We start from the raw sequence: 23606 nt of genomic DNA on the forward strand, positions 1-23606 counted from the left end.
AATGAAGGGTAATAAGGTGGGTGGTTTGAGTTACCTCTCTCCTAACCCAAATGGGGTGCCCCCAGTTGGTCAAGAAACATGCCCAGCATAGTGTTTCCTCCACCTATTAAGGAGGGTAATGCCCAGGAGATAGAGGAATTTGGGGGGATGCCCCTCAGTCCATAGAGGGGATACTACTGAATACAGGGGGAGAATGCTCCTTTATCCATCCTCATCTCAACCAGCCATCACTTCCCTCCCTCCAACTGCCTGCTACACATTGAACATACTGAAATTTTTATAGGTTTTTATTTATTTGGACATAAAAGCATCCCTTTCAGGAGGCAGCGGGGGGGGAAAGCCTTTTTCACCTGATATTTGTGCTTGCATTAGTGAAGACTACTTAACAAGTAGCTCATTGCTGCTTACAAAGAGTTATTTAATTGTCAGAACATTAAAAAAACCAAACAAACCCCCAAACCACAAAAAACAACTGCCTTGGCAATGAATGAACAGACCTTTATGGAGGGCTGAATGAATTCCACTAGGTTTTTCAATTATATGGGGTGACCAGACCTCAAGGACGAATGTTAGGTAATCCAGGATATTTTTTTTTTTAGGAGACGATACCAGCACACAGTATAAATACGCCAGAGCCTCTTTCATTTGTGGACTTCGGCTGTTGACTGGATGTCTAGTCAAAAAGACATGAGAATATAAGGGTTGAGCTTGGATAAGTAGGCTCAGGACTCCCTGCTACCAAAGATACTTTTCATGGTTGTTTGGACCCCAGCAGAGCTTCCCTGCTCCCACCTGCCTCCATGATTCTGGCATCCACTGGGAAAAGCCAGTAGCATCATTTGGGCAGCAGAGGCAGGAGAGGAGGAAAAAAAAATATGCAGAGATGCTTCCTGGTGATGGACATTTTTTTCCCCAAAAGGCTTTTTTAGTGGCAATGAGCATGGATCTGGGCAAATGAAGCAGATAGATGGATTTTGCCCCAAAATACCCCATTGTGTTCCTCCTGTGCAACCTGGAGTCATGGCAGTGACCCACTATCCAACTCCCATCTCTGTCTGCTGCCAACTCTTACAAAAAACCCAGATCCCAGGAAATTCGCAGCCACATCACTCAATGCTTTGGGATTCTTGTTTGAGTTAAAAGCATTGTGTTTTACAAGCTCCTTGGAGCAAACACATCCCTTTCTAAATGCCTGGAAAACTCACAGCAAACAGGGAGTGTTCCCATATTCCAGCAAACTGATAATGTTTAATGCTATAAACATCTGCACTATTATTTCATTATTAAGCATCCCTCCATTTGCTGCTATCACTAGGTTATTAAGATTTTCCATGGTTTCACAGAATCAATTAGGTTGGAAAAGACCTCTGAGATCATCGAGTCCACCCTATAATCGAACACCACCATGTCAACTAGACCATGGCGCTGAGTGCCATATCCAGTCTTTCCTTAAACACTTCCAAGGATGCTGACTCCATCACCTCCCTGGACAGCCCATTCCAATACCTATCACTCTTACTGTGAATAATTTCATTATAATATCCAACCTAAACATCCCCTGGCACAGCTTGAGGCTATGTCCTCTCTTCTGGTTGCTAGTTGCCTGGGAGAAGAGGCTGATGCCCATCTGGCTACAATCTCTTTTCAGGGAGTTGTAGAGAATGATACGGTTCCCTCTGAGCCTCCTTTTCTCCAGATCAAATACCCCCAGCTCCCTCAGCTGCTCCTCATAGGACTTGTGCTCCAGACCCTTCACCAGCCTTGCTACACTTCTCCAGACCCACTCTAGCACCTCAATGCCTTTTTTGTAGTGAGGGGCCCAAAACTGGACACAGTACTCAAAGCGTGGCATCACCAGTGCCAAGTACAGGGGGACAATCACTTCCCTGGTTCTGCTGACCACACTATCTCTGATACAAGCCAGAAGGCCATTGGCCTTCTTGACCACATGAACACATGCTGGCTCATGGTCAGCCAGCTGTCAAAACAGCACCCCAGGTCCTTTTCCACTGAGCCACTTCCCAGCCATTCTGCCCCCAGCCTGTAGCACTGCATGGAACTATTGTGGCTGAAGTGTAGGACATGGCACTTGGTCTTAAACCTCATGCTCTTGGTCTCAGCCCATCTATCCAGGTCCCTCTGCAGGGACTTCCTACCCTCCAGCAGATTGACACCCTCTTCCAACTTGGTGTCATCCACAAATTTGCTAATGGTAGATTCGATCCCCTCATCCAGATCATCAATAAAGATATTAAACTGTACTCGGCCCAACACTGATCCCTTAAGGGGCACTGCTAGTGACTGGCTGCCAACTGGATGTGGCACCATTCACCACCACTCTCTGGGCCTGGCTGTCCAGCCAGTTCTTAATCCAGTGAAGAGTACCCCTGTCCAAGTCGAGGGTTGCCAGCTTTTCCAGGAGTATGATATGGGAAATGGCTTTGCTGAAGTCCAGGTAGACAACATCCACAGCCTTACCTTCATCCACCTGGTCATAAAAGGAGATCAGGTTGGTGAAGCAGGACCTGCCCCTCCTAAATCCACGCTGGCTGGGCCTGTTCCCTTGGTTGTCCTGTAGGTGCTATGTGATCACACTCAGAATGATCTGCTCCATAACCTTGCCCGGCACTGAGGTCAGGCTGACAGGCCTGTAGTTTCTTGGATCCTCCTGGCCCTTCTCATGGATGTGCATCACATTGGCCAGCTTCCAGTCATCTGGGACCTCCCTGGTCAGCCAGGACTGATGATAAATTATGAAGAGTGGCTTGGTGAGCTGTTCTGCAAGCTCCCTCATCATCCTAGGATGGATCCCATCTTGTCCCATAGACTTGTGAGCATCTAAGTGGCCCAGCAGGTCTCTAACTGCTTCCTCCTGGATTGCAGGGGGTCTATTCTGTGCCCCATCCCTGTCTACCAGTTCAGTGGGCTGGTTGTTCTGAGGATAACCGGTCTTACTGTTGAAGACTGAGACAAAGAAGGTGTTAATTACTTCAGCCTTTTCCTCATCTTTGGTAACTATATTTCCCCTGTGTCCAATAAAGAATGGAGGTTTTCCTTGGCCCTCCTTTTGTTATTAATGTATTTATAAAAACACTTTTTATTATCCTCTACAGAAGAGGCCAGATAAAGTTTTAATTGAGCTTTTGTCTCTCTAATTTTCCTTCTGCATGACCTAATGACATCCTTAAACACTAACACTTCCTGAGTTATCTGCCCCTTTTTCCAAAGGTGATACACTCTCTTTTTTTCCCCAAGTTCCTGCAAAAGCTCCCTCAGGGCTCCAGCAGGCTCCCCTCAGCATATTGTGCAAGCTTATTTTGAGATGACAAAAAAAAAAAAAAAGGAAAGGGACTGAAAGAAAAGTGACTCTGCTGTCAGGAATTTAGGGAATTAGTTGTATTGATCACTCATAATTGGGTCTACAGAGAACGGCCATCCACAGCAGTACTCAGTTCTGCACAGAGTGGAGAAATCAAGGCAATAACTTGATACCCCCAAAGTCTTTGGGGTAACATTGCTTGGAAATTTGGTGCAGATGTTCATCACCAGTGGTGCCCCAGCACAACCACATTATTAAATTTTTTTCCCATATGTTTTATACCCTCCTGAATTTTCCTGAGTGGCTGACCTGACTTGACCAGTTATTTCCTAATACACAAGAGGTTGTGAGGCTTCCCACCATCTGCCTCAACTTTTACGAACATCAAATCCTGCCCAAAATCACTCAATAAAAGGCCACAGTCAGGATTTCTCTAGCGTTGAGCGTGCTCATGCTGCCTGTGGGCTTGGAGCATCATCCTGCTCTGGGCAGAGATGCTGCAGAAACTGCTACATCCATACAGAAATCCTGGAGGATGAGACACCAAAGTGTTACAGTGTGAAGCAATGTCCTGTCTTAGCTTTCCCAGTTCCTCCCAGGTTTAGTAATCCTTCCCCCTTCCCCTCTCCCTGCCTCCTGCTGAGAGCTGTCCATCAATCTCAGAAGGTCAGCAAGGCCATCGTCTGATAGGTGAAGTTCAAAAGATGCCTCTCTGCCCTGGCGACAATTGGGTCATCCAGGTGTCATTTGTCTCCTGAGCCCCCCTCCTCCTACCTGGTTGGTAGCTCACCTACCCCTTCCCCTCCCCCTTTCCCTGAGCTTAAAAAGACACAGGACCATGCGGTTTGGGATTTCGGTTGGAGTTGTCGCAACATTCAGAGGCCTGCGTGCCCAGGAATAAACTCTGGATTATGACCCCCTAGCCGGATCCGTCTCCTTTTTCCTCTTTGCCTCACCTAAAGCTTCTTCATCAGAGGTCGAGCCTGAGATCTGTTGCCTGGACTTGTTCCAAGAGCCTAGCTGCAGCATACAACTAACCAAAGGTATCTCTGGGGTGAAACACCACGACTGCCGCCTTTGGTCAGGCAGCGAGGGCCAGACAAGCCCAGGCACGTTCCACCTGGTAATATTGGGATTTTATTCCAATACCAAAGCAATAACCACAAAAAATATTAAAAGCTGCTGAAACCAAGAAAGTCCAGATGAAGGTGAGTGTGGGAGATTCACACCATGGAAACACTCAAATTTATCAGTAATAGCTCCATGCTTGGTTCTCCCAAGCTGTGGCAGGAGGACACATCTCCCATCAATTGGAAGTGGCAGAAAAATTCTGGTATGGCTTTTCTCCTCGACACATGAACACTTTTAAGATGATGAAACCATGTCATCTGTACTTTTTTTCCCAAGCTCCACCAGTTTTATTAGGAGTTTGGAAAGAAAAAGTTATTTTTCTTTCATTCAGGAAAAACCAAAGCATTTTATCAAAATGGAATAATAATAACAATAACAATAACAATAATAATAATAATAAAAGCTAACACAGGTCCTGTTCAGTTCTCAGCGCTCAGCCTTGTCCTGGTGCCAAGTTCATGAATGTAGAGGGGAGGTAAGCTGGATATCTTTTGTTTTGCTTGTTTTGTTTTGACATAGCTAAAGGTTTTCCTGTAATCAAGGACCTTGAGAGAAAACATCAAGTTTAGCACACAGTGAGCTATCTCACTTGCTGGGACTACTCCCAGCCAATCAAGTCAAGAGCTGTCTAAATCATTGTTGATATCTGCAATAATAACTTGTCACTGAAAATGGGAGATCATAGCATCCTAGAATGGTTTGGGTTGAAAGGAAACATAAAAATCATCTAGTTCCAACCCCCTGCTATGGGCAGAGACACCTTCCTCTAAACCAGGTTGCTCAAAGCCCCATCCAACCTGGACTTGAACACTTATGGCGAGCGGGTGTCTATCACCTCTCTGGGCAACCCGTGCCAGTACCTCACCACCCTCACAATCAAGAATTTCTTCCCAATATCTAATCTAACCCTGCCCTCTGTCAGTTTGAAGTCATTCCCCCTTGTCCTGTCACTTCATGCCCTTGACAAAAGTCCCTCTTCAGCTCTCTTGTAGCCCCTTTAGGTACTGGAAGGTACTTTAAAGTTTCCCCAGAGCCTTCTCTTCTCCAGGCTGAATAACCCCAACTCTCCCAGCCTGTCTTCTTAGGAGAGGTGCTTCAGCCCTGTGATTACTTTCATGGCCTCTTCTGGACTTGCTCCAACAGGTCCATGTCCTTCTTATGTTCCTAGGAGGCAGCTCTCTGCTGGAAAATGAATGCTGTGGGCACCACCAAAGAAGAGAAGAACCTATGGTACTTCCTCCTTTATCCATCAGCACATTGTGCTTAAAAAAAGTTGGCTCAACTGGTGTCAGTACGACATTGTTTAACTGGGGCCAAAGCTGAGAGCAAGCTCAGCACATCTCATGCCCAGTAATCTCTCTTGGCTGACCTTAAGCAGCATTTGCAAGCCTGAGGCAGAGCCATGACTCCCATCTTCTCTACTTGTTGAGATGGAAGAGTGTCACAGACATTTCTTTTATGAAAAATCCTCTCTTAGGATTTTCCTGCTGGAGCTGAGAAGTTCAGCAACAAGATGTAAACAATAGGTTATCTTCTGCTGTGGAATGCAACAGGTCTGTCTGGATTGGCGCAGCTTGCATGTTTATAGTTAATGGCCAATCCAGAACTGAGAACTCTCGGACACAGTCCGGGAGAGCTGGTTTTGTTATTCATTCTTTACTTTTCTTAGCTTAGGTTAGCAGCTTCTGGAACTCTCCCTTCTTTTTCTTTTTAGTATAGTATAGTATATGTATATATCATAACATAATAAATCAAGCCTTCTGATCATGAGTCAAGGATTTCGTCTCTTCCTTCACCCCGAAACCCTTGTGACCACCATCACAGAAGAGAAGGTGACACAAACCCCAGAACTTTTTATTAGTTTTTGCATGCTCTTCTGGACTGTTCTCAGGACAGTTCGTGGCATTCCAGTTGCAGTTTTACCCCTCATGCTACTGGCAAGTGCTGGTTTTGCAGGATATCAGGAAAAACACCTCCCTGAACTCTTACTCAAAAGCAAACATCAAGGCAAGGAAAACACCAAGTATGATGTGCAACCACATAGCTCATCAAAACAAGGAAAAACAGGCACAAGAAAGGAAATTTTACTTCCTTTCTAGTTTCTCAGATAATTTGCAGGCTATTTGGGTGAGAGAACAAACAAAAGAAAAAAAAAACAAGAAAAATCCTTAAAGACAGATTTCCAGGTATGCTTTAAAAAAAAATTCAAATTAAAGAAAATATTCTGCTGCAGAAAAGGATCTTTGTGCCTTTAACAGAGTTTGTGGCAGCCTAGAGATACCACCCATAGCAATATTTGCCCCAAACTTTTTATATCTCCCTACACACAAGGGCTAGACACTTTCACCTCCCAGCTTTTGATGGCTGGGATGGTTTCTGAAAAGCTAATTTAGAGGATGGGATGGTCACTTGTTAAGCTCCTGTTGTTTGCAAAGAAAATAAACCCTTACATACTGCAGGGATGCCACCACCCAAGGTAGCCCAAGGGGCTCCTCCTCCACACCAAACACAAGAGCCCCCAAAGAGCTGAGGCAGTCAGTCACATCAACATATACTTAGAGAGTCTTTAATCTGTGGACTATTGACATGATAGACCATAATATCTCTTTAGGAGCTATTACAGCCCATTGCGACAATAGGTACTTATGGAGTCCTTAGTCTGCAGATTGACAGGATAGACCATAAATTTGTGTCTAACTAGGCAGCTCTTATTACTCATCATAGTAGTCATGCAGGCTAAAGAGCCTTAAGATTATTTGTTAAATTTTCTAACAAGTTGTCCACTCCATAATTCAAATGGCTCCTTGCTCCTAGCAAAATCAGTCAACCTTGCACAAAAATAAATGTCCAACTGATTTCCCCCATGAATTCAGTTGGATGATATTTTCTAAAGACTGGCATCCAGAAGCCAAGATGTTGCCAATGGATTTGTAACCTTGCAAGTCCAAGGGAAACAACGGGGATAAAATGTGGCAGAAGCCAACAGGGGAAGGAGTCTGGGATTTCCTGATATTTCTAGGGAAATATTTCTTTGGTTCAGACTCGTGCTAGTGGCAACCTACAAGCTTGGGAGTACTCTGCTCAGTCCCCTTGTGACCCAACCAAGAACTTCCATCACCTTTACCACAGCTGGGAAACCTTCTTGTGAAATCAGGACAAACACAAGGTTGGGTTAGACAGTGGGTAGAGATGACTGATCCTCTCAGGTTCCCACCCCAACTTGGTGGTGCCTTGAGTCAACCTTCTCCCAACCTGGAACCCAGGTCTGACCTTTGAGGGTTAATTTAGGGATAGGATAATAATACCAAGAAAATAAAGTGAGAAAGGGTCCTTGCAAACATGTTCTTGCAGACCTACAAAGCCTCACGGGTGGGCACAAGTATGGCAAATGCCAAGGCTGGCCCAGGAAGAATGTCCAAGATTGAAAAATATGGGGTGATTGATGTCCCCTGCATCAAAGTATGATAAAGAAAGAACCAAAGAGAAACCACTGATTTCATGGAGTCCACCAAACCAGAAATTTGATTCATAAACATCTTATTAGTCACTGCTAGTCTAATTACGGTGATTAATCAATTACCACAGCTAAAAACAACTTGAGAAGAGAAGAACCTTGTTTTTTTTTTTTGTGCCAGCCAAGTAAAACTGGAGCTACAAGGTGAGGCAGAGAATACACAGGCACACACCAAAAATGCCTCTCTGCCTGTGTCCAGCGGTTAGAGAGGAGCCAGCTGACTCCAGTTTCCTCCATACCAGGCTTTGGGCCTCATCAGTTATGCAAATTATAGAGTACCATGCTGTCTGAAGGACAAATTTTGACTCAGCCCAGAGGAAAGCCTTAGAGGAAGGGTGGGGGTAAAGTAGCCTGCCAAATCCACTCATAATATTTACAGTAAATGGGCTTCTTTGCTGTTGTTTAGTATACAGTCAGTCTAATTATTTTTGAAGTTTTCATTTAAAGAACCTTCTTTATCTGCATCTCCTTCTATTCCCCTCAAAGATGTGGGAAAACTTTTCCCTTGTTTCAAAAAAGCTCTCTGCTACCGGCAGTCCCTTTCCTGTTTCTCCAAGCCACGTTTTTTTTCTGGTTTGGTGTTGAAAGACAGCACTGGTGAGCCTAAGATGCTGCTCTGAGAGAAAGAAAAAGGAGTGAGCAGCAGCAGCATGGAGTGGAGCCCAGCCAAACCACGTGGACCCCAAGCTGCAGCAGCTGCCATAGCTGCAGCCAGAGCCCAAGCCACAGATAGAACCACCAAGCACTCCAGTCCTGCTCCAGCAAAGTCAGGCCCAGGAGAATGGTCCCCTGACCTGTTTCAGAGCCCTGTCATGTCCCACCAGGTTTTGTCTTGTCCCTGTTTTTTCCATTGTTTTTGGCTAGGGTAAGAAAGCTCAGTAGCCAGCCTACCCAACATTTTGTCTTCCCATACACCACGTGGCTCAGCAGAGGGCCAGTCGCCATTTTGCCTTTGTCTGGGAAACCATGCCGGGTGCTGTCTTCGAGAAGCGTTTTTGTTTGTTCAGTGGTGAATACCCTTTTGTGGGTAAAACACTCTCTTTTGTATATTTTCATTCATGTTGCTGTGGTTATTGCAATTTATTAGCAAATTGTGATTCCATCTTCTACTCTCTCAAAGTGTTTCATCCACTATTGGATGTATCAGAAGGGGGCAGGGGAAAAAGGGCAGCTTGAGTGGGTTTGATTTTCCCACTGGGTTTTAAACCAAAATACAAACTGATACCTAATACACAGATGTGTGTTAGGATTCCCCCCCAAATGTGTTCCATGCAACACACATGGCATTACTGCTGGTCTCATTTCAATACAAAAAAAAAAAATCTCTCTGCTCAGTACACCAACCAAGAATTCTTCCCAAAGACTGAAAACAGACATAAAAACATGCTTCCCTCCCACACCAAAAAAAGCCCACCTCCCCCATGCTGCTCCCTCTGAGCAGCATCCCTCACAGGGAAGAAAACACATGGTAAAAGCAGGGTTGGACCAAAAGTCCTTCTCATGCTTGTTGTGCCCTGATCCATAACAATTATGAAAACTGTTTAGCTGGGCTGGCATTTGGAGCATTTACTGCATTCCTGCCAATAAATTCCAGTCATGAATCTGATGAAAAGGTCTCCCTGCCACCCCCTTCTCCCTCCCTCCCTCCTTCCTTCCCTTCATTCCTCCTGGCTTTCTTTACAACCTAATACCCTGTCGATGCAGGGCCAGGGCCTACTTAGGGGAAAAAAACCACCCAGTGCCAGACTGGAGAAAGCATGCAGACTGAAAAAGTTAATAATTACTTGTTTGACTTTATAATCTAATCACACCTATTCCTAAAATCAGGCAGTGAAGCATGCTGGTGTACAGACAGGGTTGCTACCCAAGGATGGACCAATGGACAAACAGCATCAGTCCCTACCCAGGTAGGGAGAAAGCAAGGGATGGACAGACAGAATGGACAGTGTTTGGATGGAGTTCACAAGCTTGACCACGCACACATCCCTCCCCTCGCCTCTCACTTTGCTCTGGATTAATAACATGTAGCAATTATAGAGAATATTACATTCATTAACTAATTAACCCTCCTGATGCTCCGTCAGAGCTGGCACCCTCTTTTTGCAGATGGAGGCTGGCAGAGGTTTGCCCTGGGCTATAAATCAGGGCAGGTGGGCAGCACATGGGTTAAGAAAGAAAAAAACAACCCAAAAAGCTCTTTGTGGATCATCCCACCCCACTTTTGGGTGCAGCAGCTGAGGTGTGACCCAGACATAGACTGTGCCACTGCCAGCCAGGGTGGCACCACCGAGACCAAGCAGCATCCTCCCATGGTGTCCTAGGGTGACATTATGATGCTTGCATCCCCATTTGTGTGTTCTGTTTATTCTGGATATTATGTTCTGTGCCTTCAAGACTGGCTCTGAAGACCGAATGTTTTCTTTTGGTTTTGTTATTAGCCTGCACCCCCACAGCTGGCGGGACACACAGACGGGGTAGTACATAGTGCAGCTTTTGCTTTTTGCTTGGCTTTTTGCTTTGCTCTTGCTCTTGCTCTTGCTTCTGCTTTGCTCTCGCTTTTTGCTTCTGCTCGTTAGTTTAGCTAAGCAGTCCAAATTTTTCCTTGGACTGTTTTTCCTTTCCCTTTTTTGGGACTACTCGAACCTGCTCTGGACTGTGACCTGGGAAACACCAAGAGTTTGCACCTTGTGGCCTGCAGCAGCTGCCCCCAGCACCGGAGGGACTGATAACAGAGTGACCACTCTCAAGAGAGACTTTCTGAATTGGTCATCTTTTTCAGAGCGGTGAGTGTTGTCATTCAGTATTGTTCATTTTGTGTGCTAGGGGGTGCTTTGCCTGTTAAATAAACAGGTTCTTTCCACTTCTCTCTGAGGAATCTTTCCTGAACCAGTTGGGGGGAGGGGCTGTGTAGGTTTGCTTTCTGGAGGGGCCCCCTTTTGGAGGTTTTCCCCCAAATTTGCCCTAAACCAGGACACATGGGGGCAAAGATCGGGTAATTTGGGGTGTCACCAACACCCAGCAACATCATCCTGCGGGGACAAAGCCCCAGGGGATCTGGGGCTCAGCACCACCCTTCAGCAAACCCAGCACCGATCACACTGGCTGCTCCAGAAAATAACCTTAATGCAACATCTCAGGTAAGTCAAGGCTTCATGCTCTTGACACCCAGGATACATTTTCTATGCTTGGCTGTGACAAAAAACAGGAAAACTACAGGTCACTGTGTATGACTTATGGGTTTGTTCCTTTATCATGAGCTAAAAAGTCTCAGCCTGGCTTACAAAGAAAATTAATTCATCAGTTCAAACACAGTGATGTAACTTCAGGGTCCCAACTCTTTTTCCAAATAAAACTCCTGTTATTTTATTCCCACTCAAAGGATGATTTTATGGAGTTATTTACTCTGTCTGCTTTGCCTGGGAAGGTACTGCCAGAGCCCAGCCACAGGGTCATTGGCAGCTGTCCTGTGTGGGCAAGTAGGATCTCACCTTATGGTTTAAGTTCTCAACTATTTTGTCATTTCCCCTGCTTTTCTACTCAAAATCTCACCTTGCACACCAACATGCAGACATACAACCCCTCTCGTATAACTTTGCATCACTGGCAGTGATCCCCAGCAATTTTTAGTATCCATAAATTCAACCCATTGCTTTCCATCACTTAAAATCATTAGATCCAGAGCCAACTTCACTGGTTGTAAAACTGAAGGATGTTTGAACTTCCACCACCTTCCCAACACCTGAGTTTCTCCAACACAAAGCAAACTCTTATTGATGCAGATTTGGCAGCTCTACAAACAAAATCTATTCAACCTTTATATGTATTATATAGAATTCTATAAAAATATAAAATATTTTCAATATACAGTGAATATATTTAATATATTCAACCTTTATAAAATATATATTATATATTCATTATATATTGAATATACCTATATATTATATATAATTATATATATTGAATATATTTATATATATATAGGCTGAATAGATTTTGCTGAATATATAACCATCCATAGTCTTATTCATTATGTACACATATAGGTACATATTTGCAACAAGGCTTAACAGCCCAAGTGCTTCTGAATTATTCATTTAATAGCAATATTTGCCTTTCCACCTGCTCAGGAATTCAGGGAAAAAACAGGAAAGTCCATGGGAGCCAGAACTTTACCCCAAAGATAGCTCACCAAATCCCAGCACTCCACCAGGCATCTTACTTCATCCCCAAGGATGGGGCACAGAGCCGGGTATTCACCATTGCACACGGAGAAGCATCACCAAAAGCCCACTGGGCATTTTACTTCATCCCCAAGGGAGGTTGAGGAAGCACCACAGAGCTGGGTACTCGCCATTGCACATGGAGGAGCATCAGTGAGAGCATCATCAGGACCTCCTGCAACCACCCTACAGTGCTTTGGCATTGTCAGCACAAGCCAACTAGGGAGCTGAAGCCAGGAAGTTTTTTATACAGAGATTCAAAGGGTAGAAAAGGACTGAGACAGCTCTTACAGGGTGGGGGGTTTTTCCCCCTTGCAAGTTAAAACCAAGATAACGATACTGTGTGTGGACCAATTTGAAGGGCTGAGCAGCCAAACCAAAATTAGTCTCCCAGGCAAGAGCTTCCTAAGCCTCACAGTTTAGGAAAGAAAGCTGAGAAAAAGCATGAGGAAAAAAAAAAAAAGATTCCTTGGGAAGCTGGAGTTCACACTCAAGCAAAGGTGATCCTGCTAGTCAAATATTTTTCTGGCATAATAAAAATAAAATCAAGTGCTGGAGCAGACTCCCTTGGAAAAGCAAGGCCCATGGCATGTGTTTTTCCTCCTTTTCTTTCTCCTCCTCCCCCAGCACTTTCTTTCACTAATAACTATATTTTCTTGTATTTTCTTTTTCTTGTCTCTTTTCTCCTAAAAGACTGATGCAATTTCCTGTCTTGTCCCAATGTTTCCTGTTAATTAACAGGGTGAAAGTTATCATCAGGCATTTAAATGACTACCCCAAAGAAGAAGGGAAAAAACACAGGAAAAATAAAGAGAAAAGAAAAAAGAAAGGGGAGAGAAGGACTGTCTATTAGCAAGCACCATGTCACATCCCTAACAGCACAAAATCCCCTGGAAAAAAAATTTTGGACCAAACAACTTGAGTCCATCAACAAAGACCCCCCCAGGGGTGGCTGCCACAGCAGGTCTGTGTACAGGGGGTGTGAGCCCCCACTCTTCCCTGGATGAGAATGGAAAATTCCTGCAATGCTTTCCCAGAAAAGCTCTTTTCTTGCATTAGAAGGAGGACGAGGAGAAAGAGGAGGAGAAATGAAAAAAAAAAAGAAAATAAAATTTAAAAATAAATAAAATAAAGTAAAATAAAATAAAATGCAGAGAAAGAGGCAGCTGGCAACATTCAAGATGTTGCTTTTATTAAAAGAAGTTAAAAGAATAAAAAACAAACAGAAAAAAGTGAATAATCCAAAGCAAGTGAACAGAAATCCTGGGAGCTGCTGTGCTCCTTCCCTTCCTTGACCTTAGCCCCATGCAGGATCAGGCCACTGTCTCCTCTGTGCCTTCCTCTTCCTCAGCAGCAACTGTGACTCAGCCAGTACCCCGGCAGCATCGAAGCCAAGCCAACAGCCTCGGCACGCTGATGGGGGTGAAAACAAAGCAATTTAGGCAAAAAAGTGAGGGTGGTTAGAACAGAGACCATGCCTCAGCAGTTAATATCTCAGTGCTGAAAATAAACTGGAAAGGAAGCTCCTTTGTGACAGTAGGCAGGCGGCCAGGCAGGGGATGGCAGAAGGACCTGGCACCTACCCGTTGCCCAGCCCATCACCCTCCTAAAGCACCTGATTAGGGCTGGGGAGGGAGTCCTTACACACCATTTATTCCATGTGCACTCGAAAATGGGGTGTATCTCTTTTAAAGTCAGCATGGAGGTTTATGATCTTGGCCGCTGCAGTTCAAAATAGACATTTCCCATGCTGGCAGCAGAGAAATGCATGTAGTTAGTGGTACTGGTTCCTCTAGGGTAAGTAATATCCACTGGCAGACAGTGGAGATGGAAATGATACAGCCCACATCCCTGCCAGCCTGGGGCTGCTTCTCTACAAGTGTTTTTGTCCCATCGAGTTTTAAATGTCCCCAATGATCTAGTTGCCAATGTTCATGGGGACAGCTTTTGCAAGCAGAGCATGGTCTGAATTGACACCTAACCTCCAAAATTCACCTTTTTATCCTCATTCCTCCCCAAAAAGTGTCAGGTTGCAAGATAAAACACGAGTGGTCCCCATCATGAAGGACTTGCTGGTGGTAGGGTCTTCTTCTGCATTTTATTGTCAGCTGCTCTCAAAGGACCATTTGGTTGGGAAAATCTATCAGTATCCAGAAAAATGGATTTAATGGAGGTATACAGGGATGGATTGAAACACCCAGCATTTAATGGGGGGCACCACCTCTGCCATCATTTCTGTTTAAAACCCATCATAGAGCAGTATCTAGGAAAGGTTCAAAAGGCCCTAAAGCATTTAAAAAGTAATTATTAAATGGGTCCTATTTGCTTTGGGGGAATTTTAATTGGCAAAGAGCCTGGAGCTGGCAGGAGGATAACCTCAGCATCCCCACAGCAGCACAGGGGGTATCCCAGGGTGTTCCTGGGGGGGTCACTGCAGGGTGAGAACCTCCTTAAAAAAACCTCTCAAGGCTGAAGGAGCCAGAGCAGGTCACCAAGCCAAGAGTCCCAGGGTTGGTGCCAAGCTCCCGGCTCCCTCCTCCCTGTCAGCCACAGTCAGATGATGTGCAAAGCAAGTTGAGAGGTTCCTAGTCTAACCCCTGATAACTTTGTCCTTTCCAAGACGGGATGGTGGGTTTTTAGGTAAGCAGGGAGGAGAGGTTATCTCTCCAATGAAGCTGGGAAGGAAAGGGTGCAATGCCCTGTGATGCTCAAAACAAAACAAACAAAAAAACCCAAAACAAAACAAAACAAAAAAAAAAAGAAAAAAAGTTTGCATGATCAAAAATAAACAAAGAATAAGTGACTTAAAAAAAATCCCCAGCAATTGTTTATCCCTGGGACAAATATGCAATCCTAGTTCCACAGGAAGATGTCAGTTTCAGATTATAATAGAATGCCAATTTGTAAAAAAAGGCACTTCACAGGTGGTTATAAACTCCATACAAAAGGGAGGTGGAAAGAGGGGAAATGGGAAAACACAGGCAGAACTCTGCCAGAGAAACTGCATGGGATCCTGTTTACATGGGGATATGTAATGAGGAGCCACTTTGGAGCACAAATAGCTCTGGATTTGGGCAAGGTGCTTCTTCCCTAGTGAGCAGATACCAGCAGGGATCAGAGCCATAGTGAAACATTTCTGACCTGTCTGCAATTTTGAAATGAAATATCATTCAGCCAAGTGGTCCCTTAAACCTGATGAGGTCCCACTTCCAGAAGAACCAGAGAAGGGAGTGATGCTGATGCTTCTTCAGACTCCAGAGGTCTTTTCCTGTCTTTTTGTTTCAGAGGAGTTGGGAGGGAGAAACTGAGGCTGGGCTTGCTGCAGAAGAGCCCCATGGATCTCCCAGCCTCGAGCCTTGCAAAGCCTTGCTTGGTCCAGCATCCACCAAGCATTGTCACTCAACATCCACTGGCTCCAGGAGACCCTGGGGCAGTTCCAGAGTCAGGAAAAGTCAACAGGATTGGGCTGAAATCTGGGTAAACTTCCAGGTTTGGTATTTTATGAATAAGCCCTAAAGTGGAGGTGGTGAGGACATAAGCCAGCTCATCTTGCTTTCCCTCTGTGATGGCCGGTTCTGGGCTTCTTGGAGAGCTTCACTTTGCCAGCAGATCCAGCACCATCCATTTATCCTGCAAGAGAGACATCTTCTCACCCACCATGAGCACCATAACCTTCCATCAGTCTCACGCCATGCATGGGTCAAGAGGAAGGTGTCCAGGGCTGAGTGGCGATCATAGCATGGAGAGCCAGCATTGACACAATCAAGCACCATCAGCTCACTTCTACCCTTGCAACAGAACTTTCTCCATGGGTCATATGGGAATTCGGCTCCGACTAATCCAATGTCTCCAGACCACAGGCCAGCCACGTCCAGGGTCTCCAAGCATGACTTTACTTGTTTGAAAGAAGAGTCATAACCAAAGACATCTGCCAAGAATGAGTCAGCTTAAAATACAGGAAAAACTCCCCTGTCTCCCATTTATAGAATTTATTTTTATCGACAATGGGATATTTTTGCTTTTTTTTTTTAACCACATTGAGGATAGAAAGGATCTGGGCTGAGCGCAACCATGTCAGTGGGAGCCACCATGAGCGAGGAGTCCTTACCTACCCACAGAGTGACCACAAATGAAAATAAATAAAGGTAAGGATAAGTGGAGCCAGTGCCTTGGGGAGAGCAAGGGGTATATCAGCTGGAGAATGGGATGGCTGGGGAAGAGACAGCAGAGGTGGGATGAGAAGAGGACACCAGCATAGCATGAAGGACTATCCAATATTGCATTCCTGGGCCAGGAAGAAGAACAGAAAATAGGAGGGGGAGGAAAAGAGTAGCTCAGATCAGTTATTGCAAAGGAGAAACACTCCCCATACATACCCCTGGCCTCACTGCTCCCCCTCCCAAATCCTCCAGTGCCTCTGGTATCCATCAATGAAACTGCTTTCAGCTTCCAGACAGAGATTGAGACCCCAGTAGTGGTTGGATCTCAGACTCCTGATCATCAAAGGAACTTTGTGGAGAGATGCAAGGGCACTCATTTTGATCCCCTTTTTAATGCTCCTCTTGTCATCATTCTTTCAAACCCCCCCACCATGTGGTTTCCCTGACAGAATGGCTGTGAACCCCAGTCTGGTTGCGTTCCCAAATTCTCATTGCTGAGAGCAATCTGCCTCACTAAATCGTGCCCTTCCAGCTTCAAGACATTAGAGGTCTACTGGCCTTGAACATTGCTACTATACCAGCATCCACTGCCCATCACTGGTGGTCAAAGCCTACGGTGCTATAGGAACCCACTACCACCAATCGCCCATAATGTCTTCTTCCTTGGCCATGTACTCCAGTTTCCAAATCTACCAAAATTAGCTTTCTTTTTGCTTTTATAAAGCCATCCTTTCATCAAGGAGCATGAAGAAGAGTGTACAGCCCTGGTCTGGAGAGGATGAGGGATGCTGGATTCTCCAACTGGCATTATGGATCACCATCTGCCCAAACTAGATAAGATCAAGCCAAAGCACTCACCACGTACCCTGCCAATAACCCATTAAAGCCCTCTTCAAATACATTTTTCTGCTAACTAAAATATGCAGGAAGGGGTAGAAAAAAAGCAGGAGAAAGTCAGTTTTGGAGTATTGCTGCAAAGTGCATTTATTTTCCTTTCTTGACTGGGTCTCTCTGGTTGGGAATTTTCAGCTCTGCACTTCTGCATGCAGAAGGGAGATGTCAGTAAATCAAAGCAAATTAAAAAGAAAATGCTCTTTCATGTGGAAGCATTCAGCTTTGTTTCAGGGCTTCGGTAGCTAACTGTATTCCTTCATGAGTCAACTCTCCTATCAGCTCCTCATTAAATTAAATGGCTACAATTACATTTGGAGAGGAAAAAAGAGCAGGTAATGATCACAAAGAGTTCTGTTTCCAGACTTGGTGGGAAATGAACATTTCATAAGACCAAAAAAATGCAATACAATGAAACTATAAAAATAGAATAAGTTTAAAAAGCATTTTCAGGGCCAAATGTGCTTTCTTTTGGGGAGAAGGCTCTATTGAGGAGTTGGAGGTTCCCTTTCCAGAGGCCTTTGGGAGGCACCCAGAACAAGCCATGTTATTTCCGGCAGCCCAAGCCCTCACTTCCCACCTTCCCTTTGGGAGCAGAGCAGCCAGACAAGATGTTATCAATAGGTTAACCCTTATAGAAAACCCCCTTTTAAAAGTGTGTACTTCTTTTGCTTATTTCATATGGTATCCTGTGGAACTGAACTCTCTCCTTTGCAATAAGTATATTTCAGAAGGAAAAAGGAAAAAAATCTAACAACATCCTTATTGTATTGTTTTGCTTCTTGTCTTTTTTCTTATTACAGTCTCTTTTTTTTTAATTCCCTAAAGCTATAGGCTCCAATAACAGTAACAAAAAAACCTCAAAACCCAAAAGTCTTCTGTATTAAAAAAAATAGTGTCAAGTTTCTCTGTTCCCTCTCCCCCTTCTTTTGATTAATTCTCATTAGGGCCTTTGAACAAACAATATGCTCTTCTCTCAAATAACAGACAAGGCATATATTAGACCCAAATAAAAACAAACAAGACTCACTTAAAGACATCCACACCAAATGCAATTCCTGAAGAGAGGCAGGGGTAAATGCGTGCATGCAGTCACCAACAACCTATTTCTGAAATTTGTTTCAGGGCAATGAACAAAAATAATAAATAAATCAAGGAGACATCAGCAAAAAAGAAGGACCTTCAAACATCAGTCAGTACATGCAGGTACATGGTTTCAGACACTCTAATCCTGGTAGAGACAGAGCCCATCCACCAACTTGGCCCATCCAGGATGGAAGATGAGGTGCTGAAGACATCACACCTTAGAAAAGGGGTGGGAGTTGGACTAGATGACCGTTAAAGGTCTGTTCCAACCCAAAGCCCAAGAAGGGTGGGGAAACCACCCTCCAAACCTCCATCCCATAACAGCACCTGGAGGCTAAAGGAAATGGCAAACAGGAAAATTATTAAAATCATAGAGTATCTCAAGTTGGAAGGAATCCATAAGGATCATTGAGCCCAACTCCTTCTGCAATGTCCTCTGCAAAAAATGGGGTCACCTTTCCTTGCCAGGCACCATGAGCCTCACACAGATGCAGGATACTGGTTACCCTACCAGGAGCAAAGCCCAAGCACAGCTCTCATCCCAGAGACAAGAGGTGCCACCACCACCAAGTCAAAGAGACCTTGACACCAAATCCTTCTGCAAGGCACAACTGCACCTGCTCCCATAATCCATGTATCTGAACAAATCATCAGCCAACATCACTTAGCCTTCCCCAACAGGCCTCTTCCTGCCTCGGTCCAAAAATTAATGGGGCGTAAGTCTGGAATTCAAAGGAAATATGGGCTTTCGGGGATGGAGAACCTCACCTGGGATTTCAGCACATCCTCTGCATGAGAGGTATGCGACTGCTACTGAAATGAAACCTAATTTCCCCTTCAAGCATGCCTTTCTCAACAACACACATCCCCAAAACTCCTCAGCATCACTTCGCCTTCTGTTGGGACCCTTGGTCAACTCAACCCACATCCAAGATCAAGAAAAAAAAGAGATGTCTTACCTGAAAGCCTCCCAGGGGCTAGACAATTAGTTCTCCCTGTTTCAGTGGAGGAAGGCACAGAATCTGGACAATCTGATGGAGCAGAGGCAAAGAAAAAAAATCCAGTATATAAGCAGTTCTTCGCAGGTTCCCAGCAATGCCATGAGCAGAACACACATTCCAAAGGGCTTAGCAAAAAACAATTACTAACTGTCCAGCACAGAGACTGTAGTTCATCAAGAAGCATCCACCCTAACTTGTTGCCTCAGTCAAGTCTGTACATTGTGCTTCCTCACCATCCAACGCTGATTATAGACTGGCAAAAATTACAGACTGGCTGCCACCTCTCCGCCCAAGTCACCGGGTAACAAGATCAAGGTTGTCGCCATTCTGATGTAAGCAAGCTCCCAAAAATGTTTAAATGCATTAGATACTTAAATATATAAATGTTTTACACTTCCAATTTAGTCAACACCTGTAACTCACCAAAATGGGAACTAAAAAGGAAATGTATCATTGCTGCACTTTTGCAGCAAACAGTCTTCATTTGCATTTCTCCACTCAATTTTTGTCACCACCAGTTGCTGGTCGATCTTATACCCTGCTGTCACCTCCTAAGGCAGGTGGGCAACTGGATCTACTCCTCCATGCACCACCAAAGGGCAGAGTAAGATTGACAGACCTATTAAAAGTTTCTCCTGATGCATGAATGTAGTTGAGGTCAAGATTTGGAACTCTGCATCCCAAGCCTGTTCCTCCAGATGAGAACAGCCAAAAGCCAACACCAATCTCCTTGTCCTGCAGGCAAACTTCAACTTTTTGGTCACTACCACGTGTGGGACAAGCTCAAGGACAAACCTGAGAAGGCCTGTGAAGTTCACAAAACCTTCTGCTCCTCAGCAAGTTCCCAGAGACTTCGGGTTTTGTCAAATTTGGGCTCCCTAATGACATCACTTTGCTCACAGCTGTATCTCAAAGCAAGGGCCACCACCAGGAGTCAAGATAATTTTCTTGCTACTGATAAAGTAATTTTTCAAGATTTCATCCCTGAAATCCAAGTGGACAAGAAATTCCTGTCTGTATAACCTCATTTTATCAGAGTAAAGCCCTAACAGGAATATACAGTTTAACAGGATATACTTAATCAAAGCAAAAACAATAGGGGAGACAGGAAATGGACTTACTTGCAAAATACTGTATATGATGCCTTGTCATGAGAAATATGGGTGGTTAGTTGTGTTGGTTTTTTTTTTCCTTTGTTTTTGGGGTTTTTAACCCTTTATATTCCAGGCAGAAGATTCCCCCTGCCCCTCTCCTGGGATGGCTACAAATGCTTGGGCAACAGATGCTTTCTGAATGCAGGCTGGACCACCCTGCTCTGCACTGGGCTCCTGCCCCCAGCTACAGCTCCCTGAAGAGTCCCTGTGGGATAGAGGACATAATTTGTCCTTTCCATGTTGTCTTGTTCTAGGGATCATATGCAACCAGGTCCCCTGTTAGGACATCAAACAGGATGGCAGGAGAGAATCCTATCCCAAATTAAAATGCATAACCTTAGCAACGGGGTGAAGTGTTTTCATGACTTATCAGCTCCCTTCTTGTATCTCATCATCCACAGCCAGTTCTTCTCATCAATGAATTATCTTCTGAAGTTGCTTTAGAAGATGCAATATTTCTCACAATATAAAACCATTGCAGAGACATCCAATTAATCCTGGTGGCCACCAGCATAACTTTGCAACATGTCCAATAGCTCCTGGAAGCTGCCTAACCTTCAGCTCCCCTGAAATTCAAGGCCACAGGAAGGCATTCAGCTCTTCAATGATGTCTCAGTGGGTTTCCTGAACTCTCATACTCCAGCACCACCATGACTAGCCACCCAGGAGCATGATGGACACAGCGACTTGCAGCCCCTTGTCCCACTTAATGATGGGTCAAAATGCCTGCTTGAATTATTTGGAGGCACTGCTGTCCATCTCGCTTCCAACACAGCTGCAAGCAGCAGCTCCTGCAGGGACATCAGGGATGCTGAACACCCACATACCTCCAGGCTTGCAGGGTGAGACTAGCCCCATGCAAACCACTGTCACCCATGCCTGCAAATATCCCATGTAAAGAAGAGGGGAAGTCCTCTCCTTGATGAATGTCCTCTCCATCCCTGGAAGTGTTCAAGGCCAGGATGGATGGGGCTTTGAGCAACCTAGTCTAGTGAAAGGTGTCTCTGCCCATGGCAGGAGACTTGAAACTAGATGATCTTTAAGGTCCCTTCCAACCCAAACCATTCTAGGATTCTATGAATGAGCAAGCCAGCCTGGACCTCCAACCTTCCCACAGGTAATCTGGCCATCAAGGGCAGATCTTTCCACTCTGCCAGATCTAGTCTGCCAATGCACAAACTGATGTGGCATTTCACTGCCTGAAGCAGACCCCCAGCTTCCTGTCCACCCCAGCTTTCCTTCAGACAGTGACACAGCCTGTATCAGCCTCCATCACCTCCAAAAAACAGTTGAATCCCCATCATAATGGTTCTAATCTAAAAGAGGGGAGATTCAGACTAGATAGAATAGAGAAATTTTTTACAATGAGGATGGTGAAATACTGGCACAGGTTGCCCAGAGAGGTGGTAGATGCCCCATGCCTGGAAACATTAAAGGTTAGGTTGGACGCGGGTCTGAGCAACCTGGTCAGGTTGAAGATGTCCCAGATTGTGGCAGGGGGGTTGGACTGGATGAGCTTTCCAACCCAAACCATTCTGTGATTCTAGGATCATGGGCACTGGTGACCACTTTGAGAGCCCATATTGGTCCTGGTATTCCTGTCTGTCTGTCCATATCAAACACAAGACATGGCACAAAATACTTAAATATTTTTGTTGCCACTATCACACTTGATGGAAAAGCAAAAGTTTCTTGCTGAATGCATATTCCCAGCTCTATCAGCAGATGCAGCTGCCCAAGTCTAAATGGAGGGACCATCCTCCCCCCAAGGTCCCAGGGGAGAAGATGGCTGAGACAGGAAACTCTTGGTCCCTCCCCAGAAGAAATGCCAAGAAACCCTGAGCTTGGAAAACTCACCTGCAACAACAGATTTCCAGGCTCCACTTCAGCCTGTTGCAGCCCAGTAGAGTTCAGCTGTAAAACAGATTTTTCTTTCAAAAAGGAAAAAAAGGAGGATTTTTTTGGTGAGTAACCCAGTTGTTCCTGTGTTTCTGATAGGCAGCATTATTCACTTCCTATTGGCCAATAGGAATAACTTTTCCTTTCAAAATGGCACATTCATGTTCTGCAGCTTTTCTGTTTACATGTTTTGCTACTTTATGTCATCACTTGCTGATTAATAAACATATCACTGAGCTAACTGAAAATGAGGTCCTGGCAGAGGCAGATTGGGTGTTTAAACCCTGCTAACAAATTTATCCTAACATCTTTTCAGGAAACTAAAATCAAGCTTTAAACCTTCTCTCCTGCAGCTCCGAAGCTCTTTACACCCCATGCCAGGATCATTAGTGAGTGGAAAGAAAGGCAATAAAGGCAAAAGAAATAGAAACTTTTGGGGAAGCACTGCAGGGATGCAGGCAAAATAATGCCAATCTCACACAAACCCACAAAATTTCGCAACCTGGCAGATCCTCAAAGTCTATTACAGAGCAACCATTCTGCATACCAACACATGCTCAGGATGTTGAACCTACTCCAGATATCCTTCTTTCATTCATGACTCTTTATCTCCTGGCTTTTTCAAGCTGAGGCAAAATAGTTCATGCTTCGTGACCTGTTGTATTGTGTTCTTATATGTTTTAGTTGCATTAAGTTGTACTTTGGTTTATCCCAGTTTCCCCCCTGTTATAATGGTTCTGCCCCTGCTGCCTCCTCCCTTCTTGTTAATGTCAATCTCCCTACCTCCTCCCCCTGTTCCCCAAAAGTGGCTGAATCCTTCCCTTAACCCCTCCCCGGTGTCCTGTCCTTCACTCAACGGCCCATCCCCTCCCTCTAGAAACTTCTACCAAGGGCATTGAATGATAGGTTCAGGCACCGGGGCCCCTCCCTCTGGTGGCCCTTATTGGTCCCCCCTACCTGCCTGTTTCCCTGGTCCCCACGCCCTCCTGTATCCCCATTGGCAGGCGGGGCAACACCCCCCTGGTTTACTCCCCCCTTTGTAACACCCCGCAGACCCCAAATCAACTGGAGTCCATTCTCCTTCTTCTGCCTACGTCGTGGTGCTGTCTCGTCTGAAAGGTGAAAGCCTTAGCTGCTCTCCTGACCTCCCGAGGAATGGGAGAGTGTCCCTCGCTGCTCGCTGTGCCAGAGCAACCCGGGGTGGCTCCGAGCACACACTCGGAGAGGA

General features: G+C 45.0%; 1 protein-coding gene across 1 annotated transcript in view; it reads right to left on the reverse strand.

Annotated features, from left to right (window-relative positions):
* The window catches only part of LOC102041254 (mothers against decapentaplegic homolog 7-like), a 26732-nt gene extending 3356 nt beyond the window's left edge, over positions 1-23376 (reverse strand). The window contains exons 1-3 of the mRNA XM_005431287.2: positions 23336-23376; positions 22337-22362; positions 19284-19355 (exon numbers count right to left, since the gene is read on the reverse strand). Coding sequence (XP_005431344.2) covers positions 19284-19355; positions 22337-22362; positions 23336-23376 — 139 coding nt within the window. The remainder of the gene's footprint in view (positions 1-19283; positions 19356-22336; positions 22363-23335) is intronic.
* Between the last annotated feature and the right edge of the window lie 230 nt (positions 23377-23606).

The sequence above is a fragment of the Geospiza fortis genome, unplaced genomic scaffold, assembly GCF_000277835.1.
Source record: "Geospiza fortis unplaced genomic scaffold, GeoFor_1.0 scaffold550, whole genome shotgun sequence".
NCBI classification, from domain to species: domain Eukaryota; kingdom Metazoa; phylum Chordata; class Aves; order Passeriformes; family Thraupidae; genus Geospiza; species Geospiza fortis.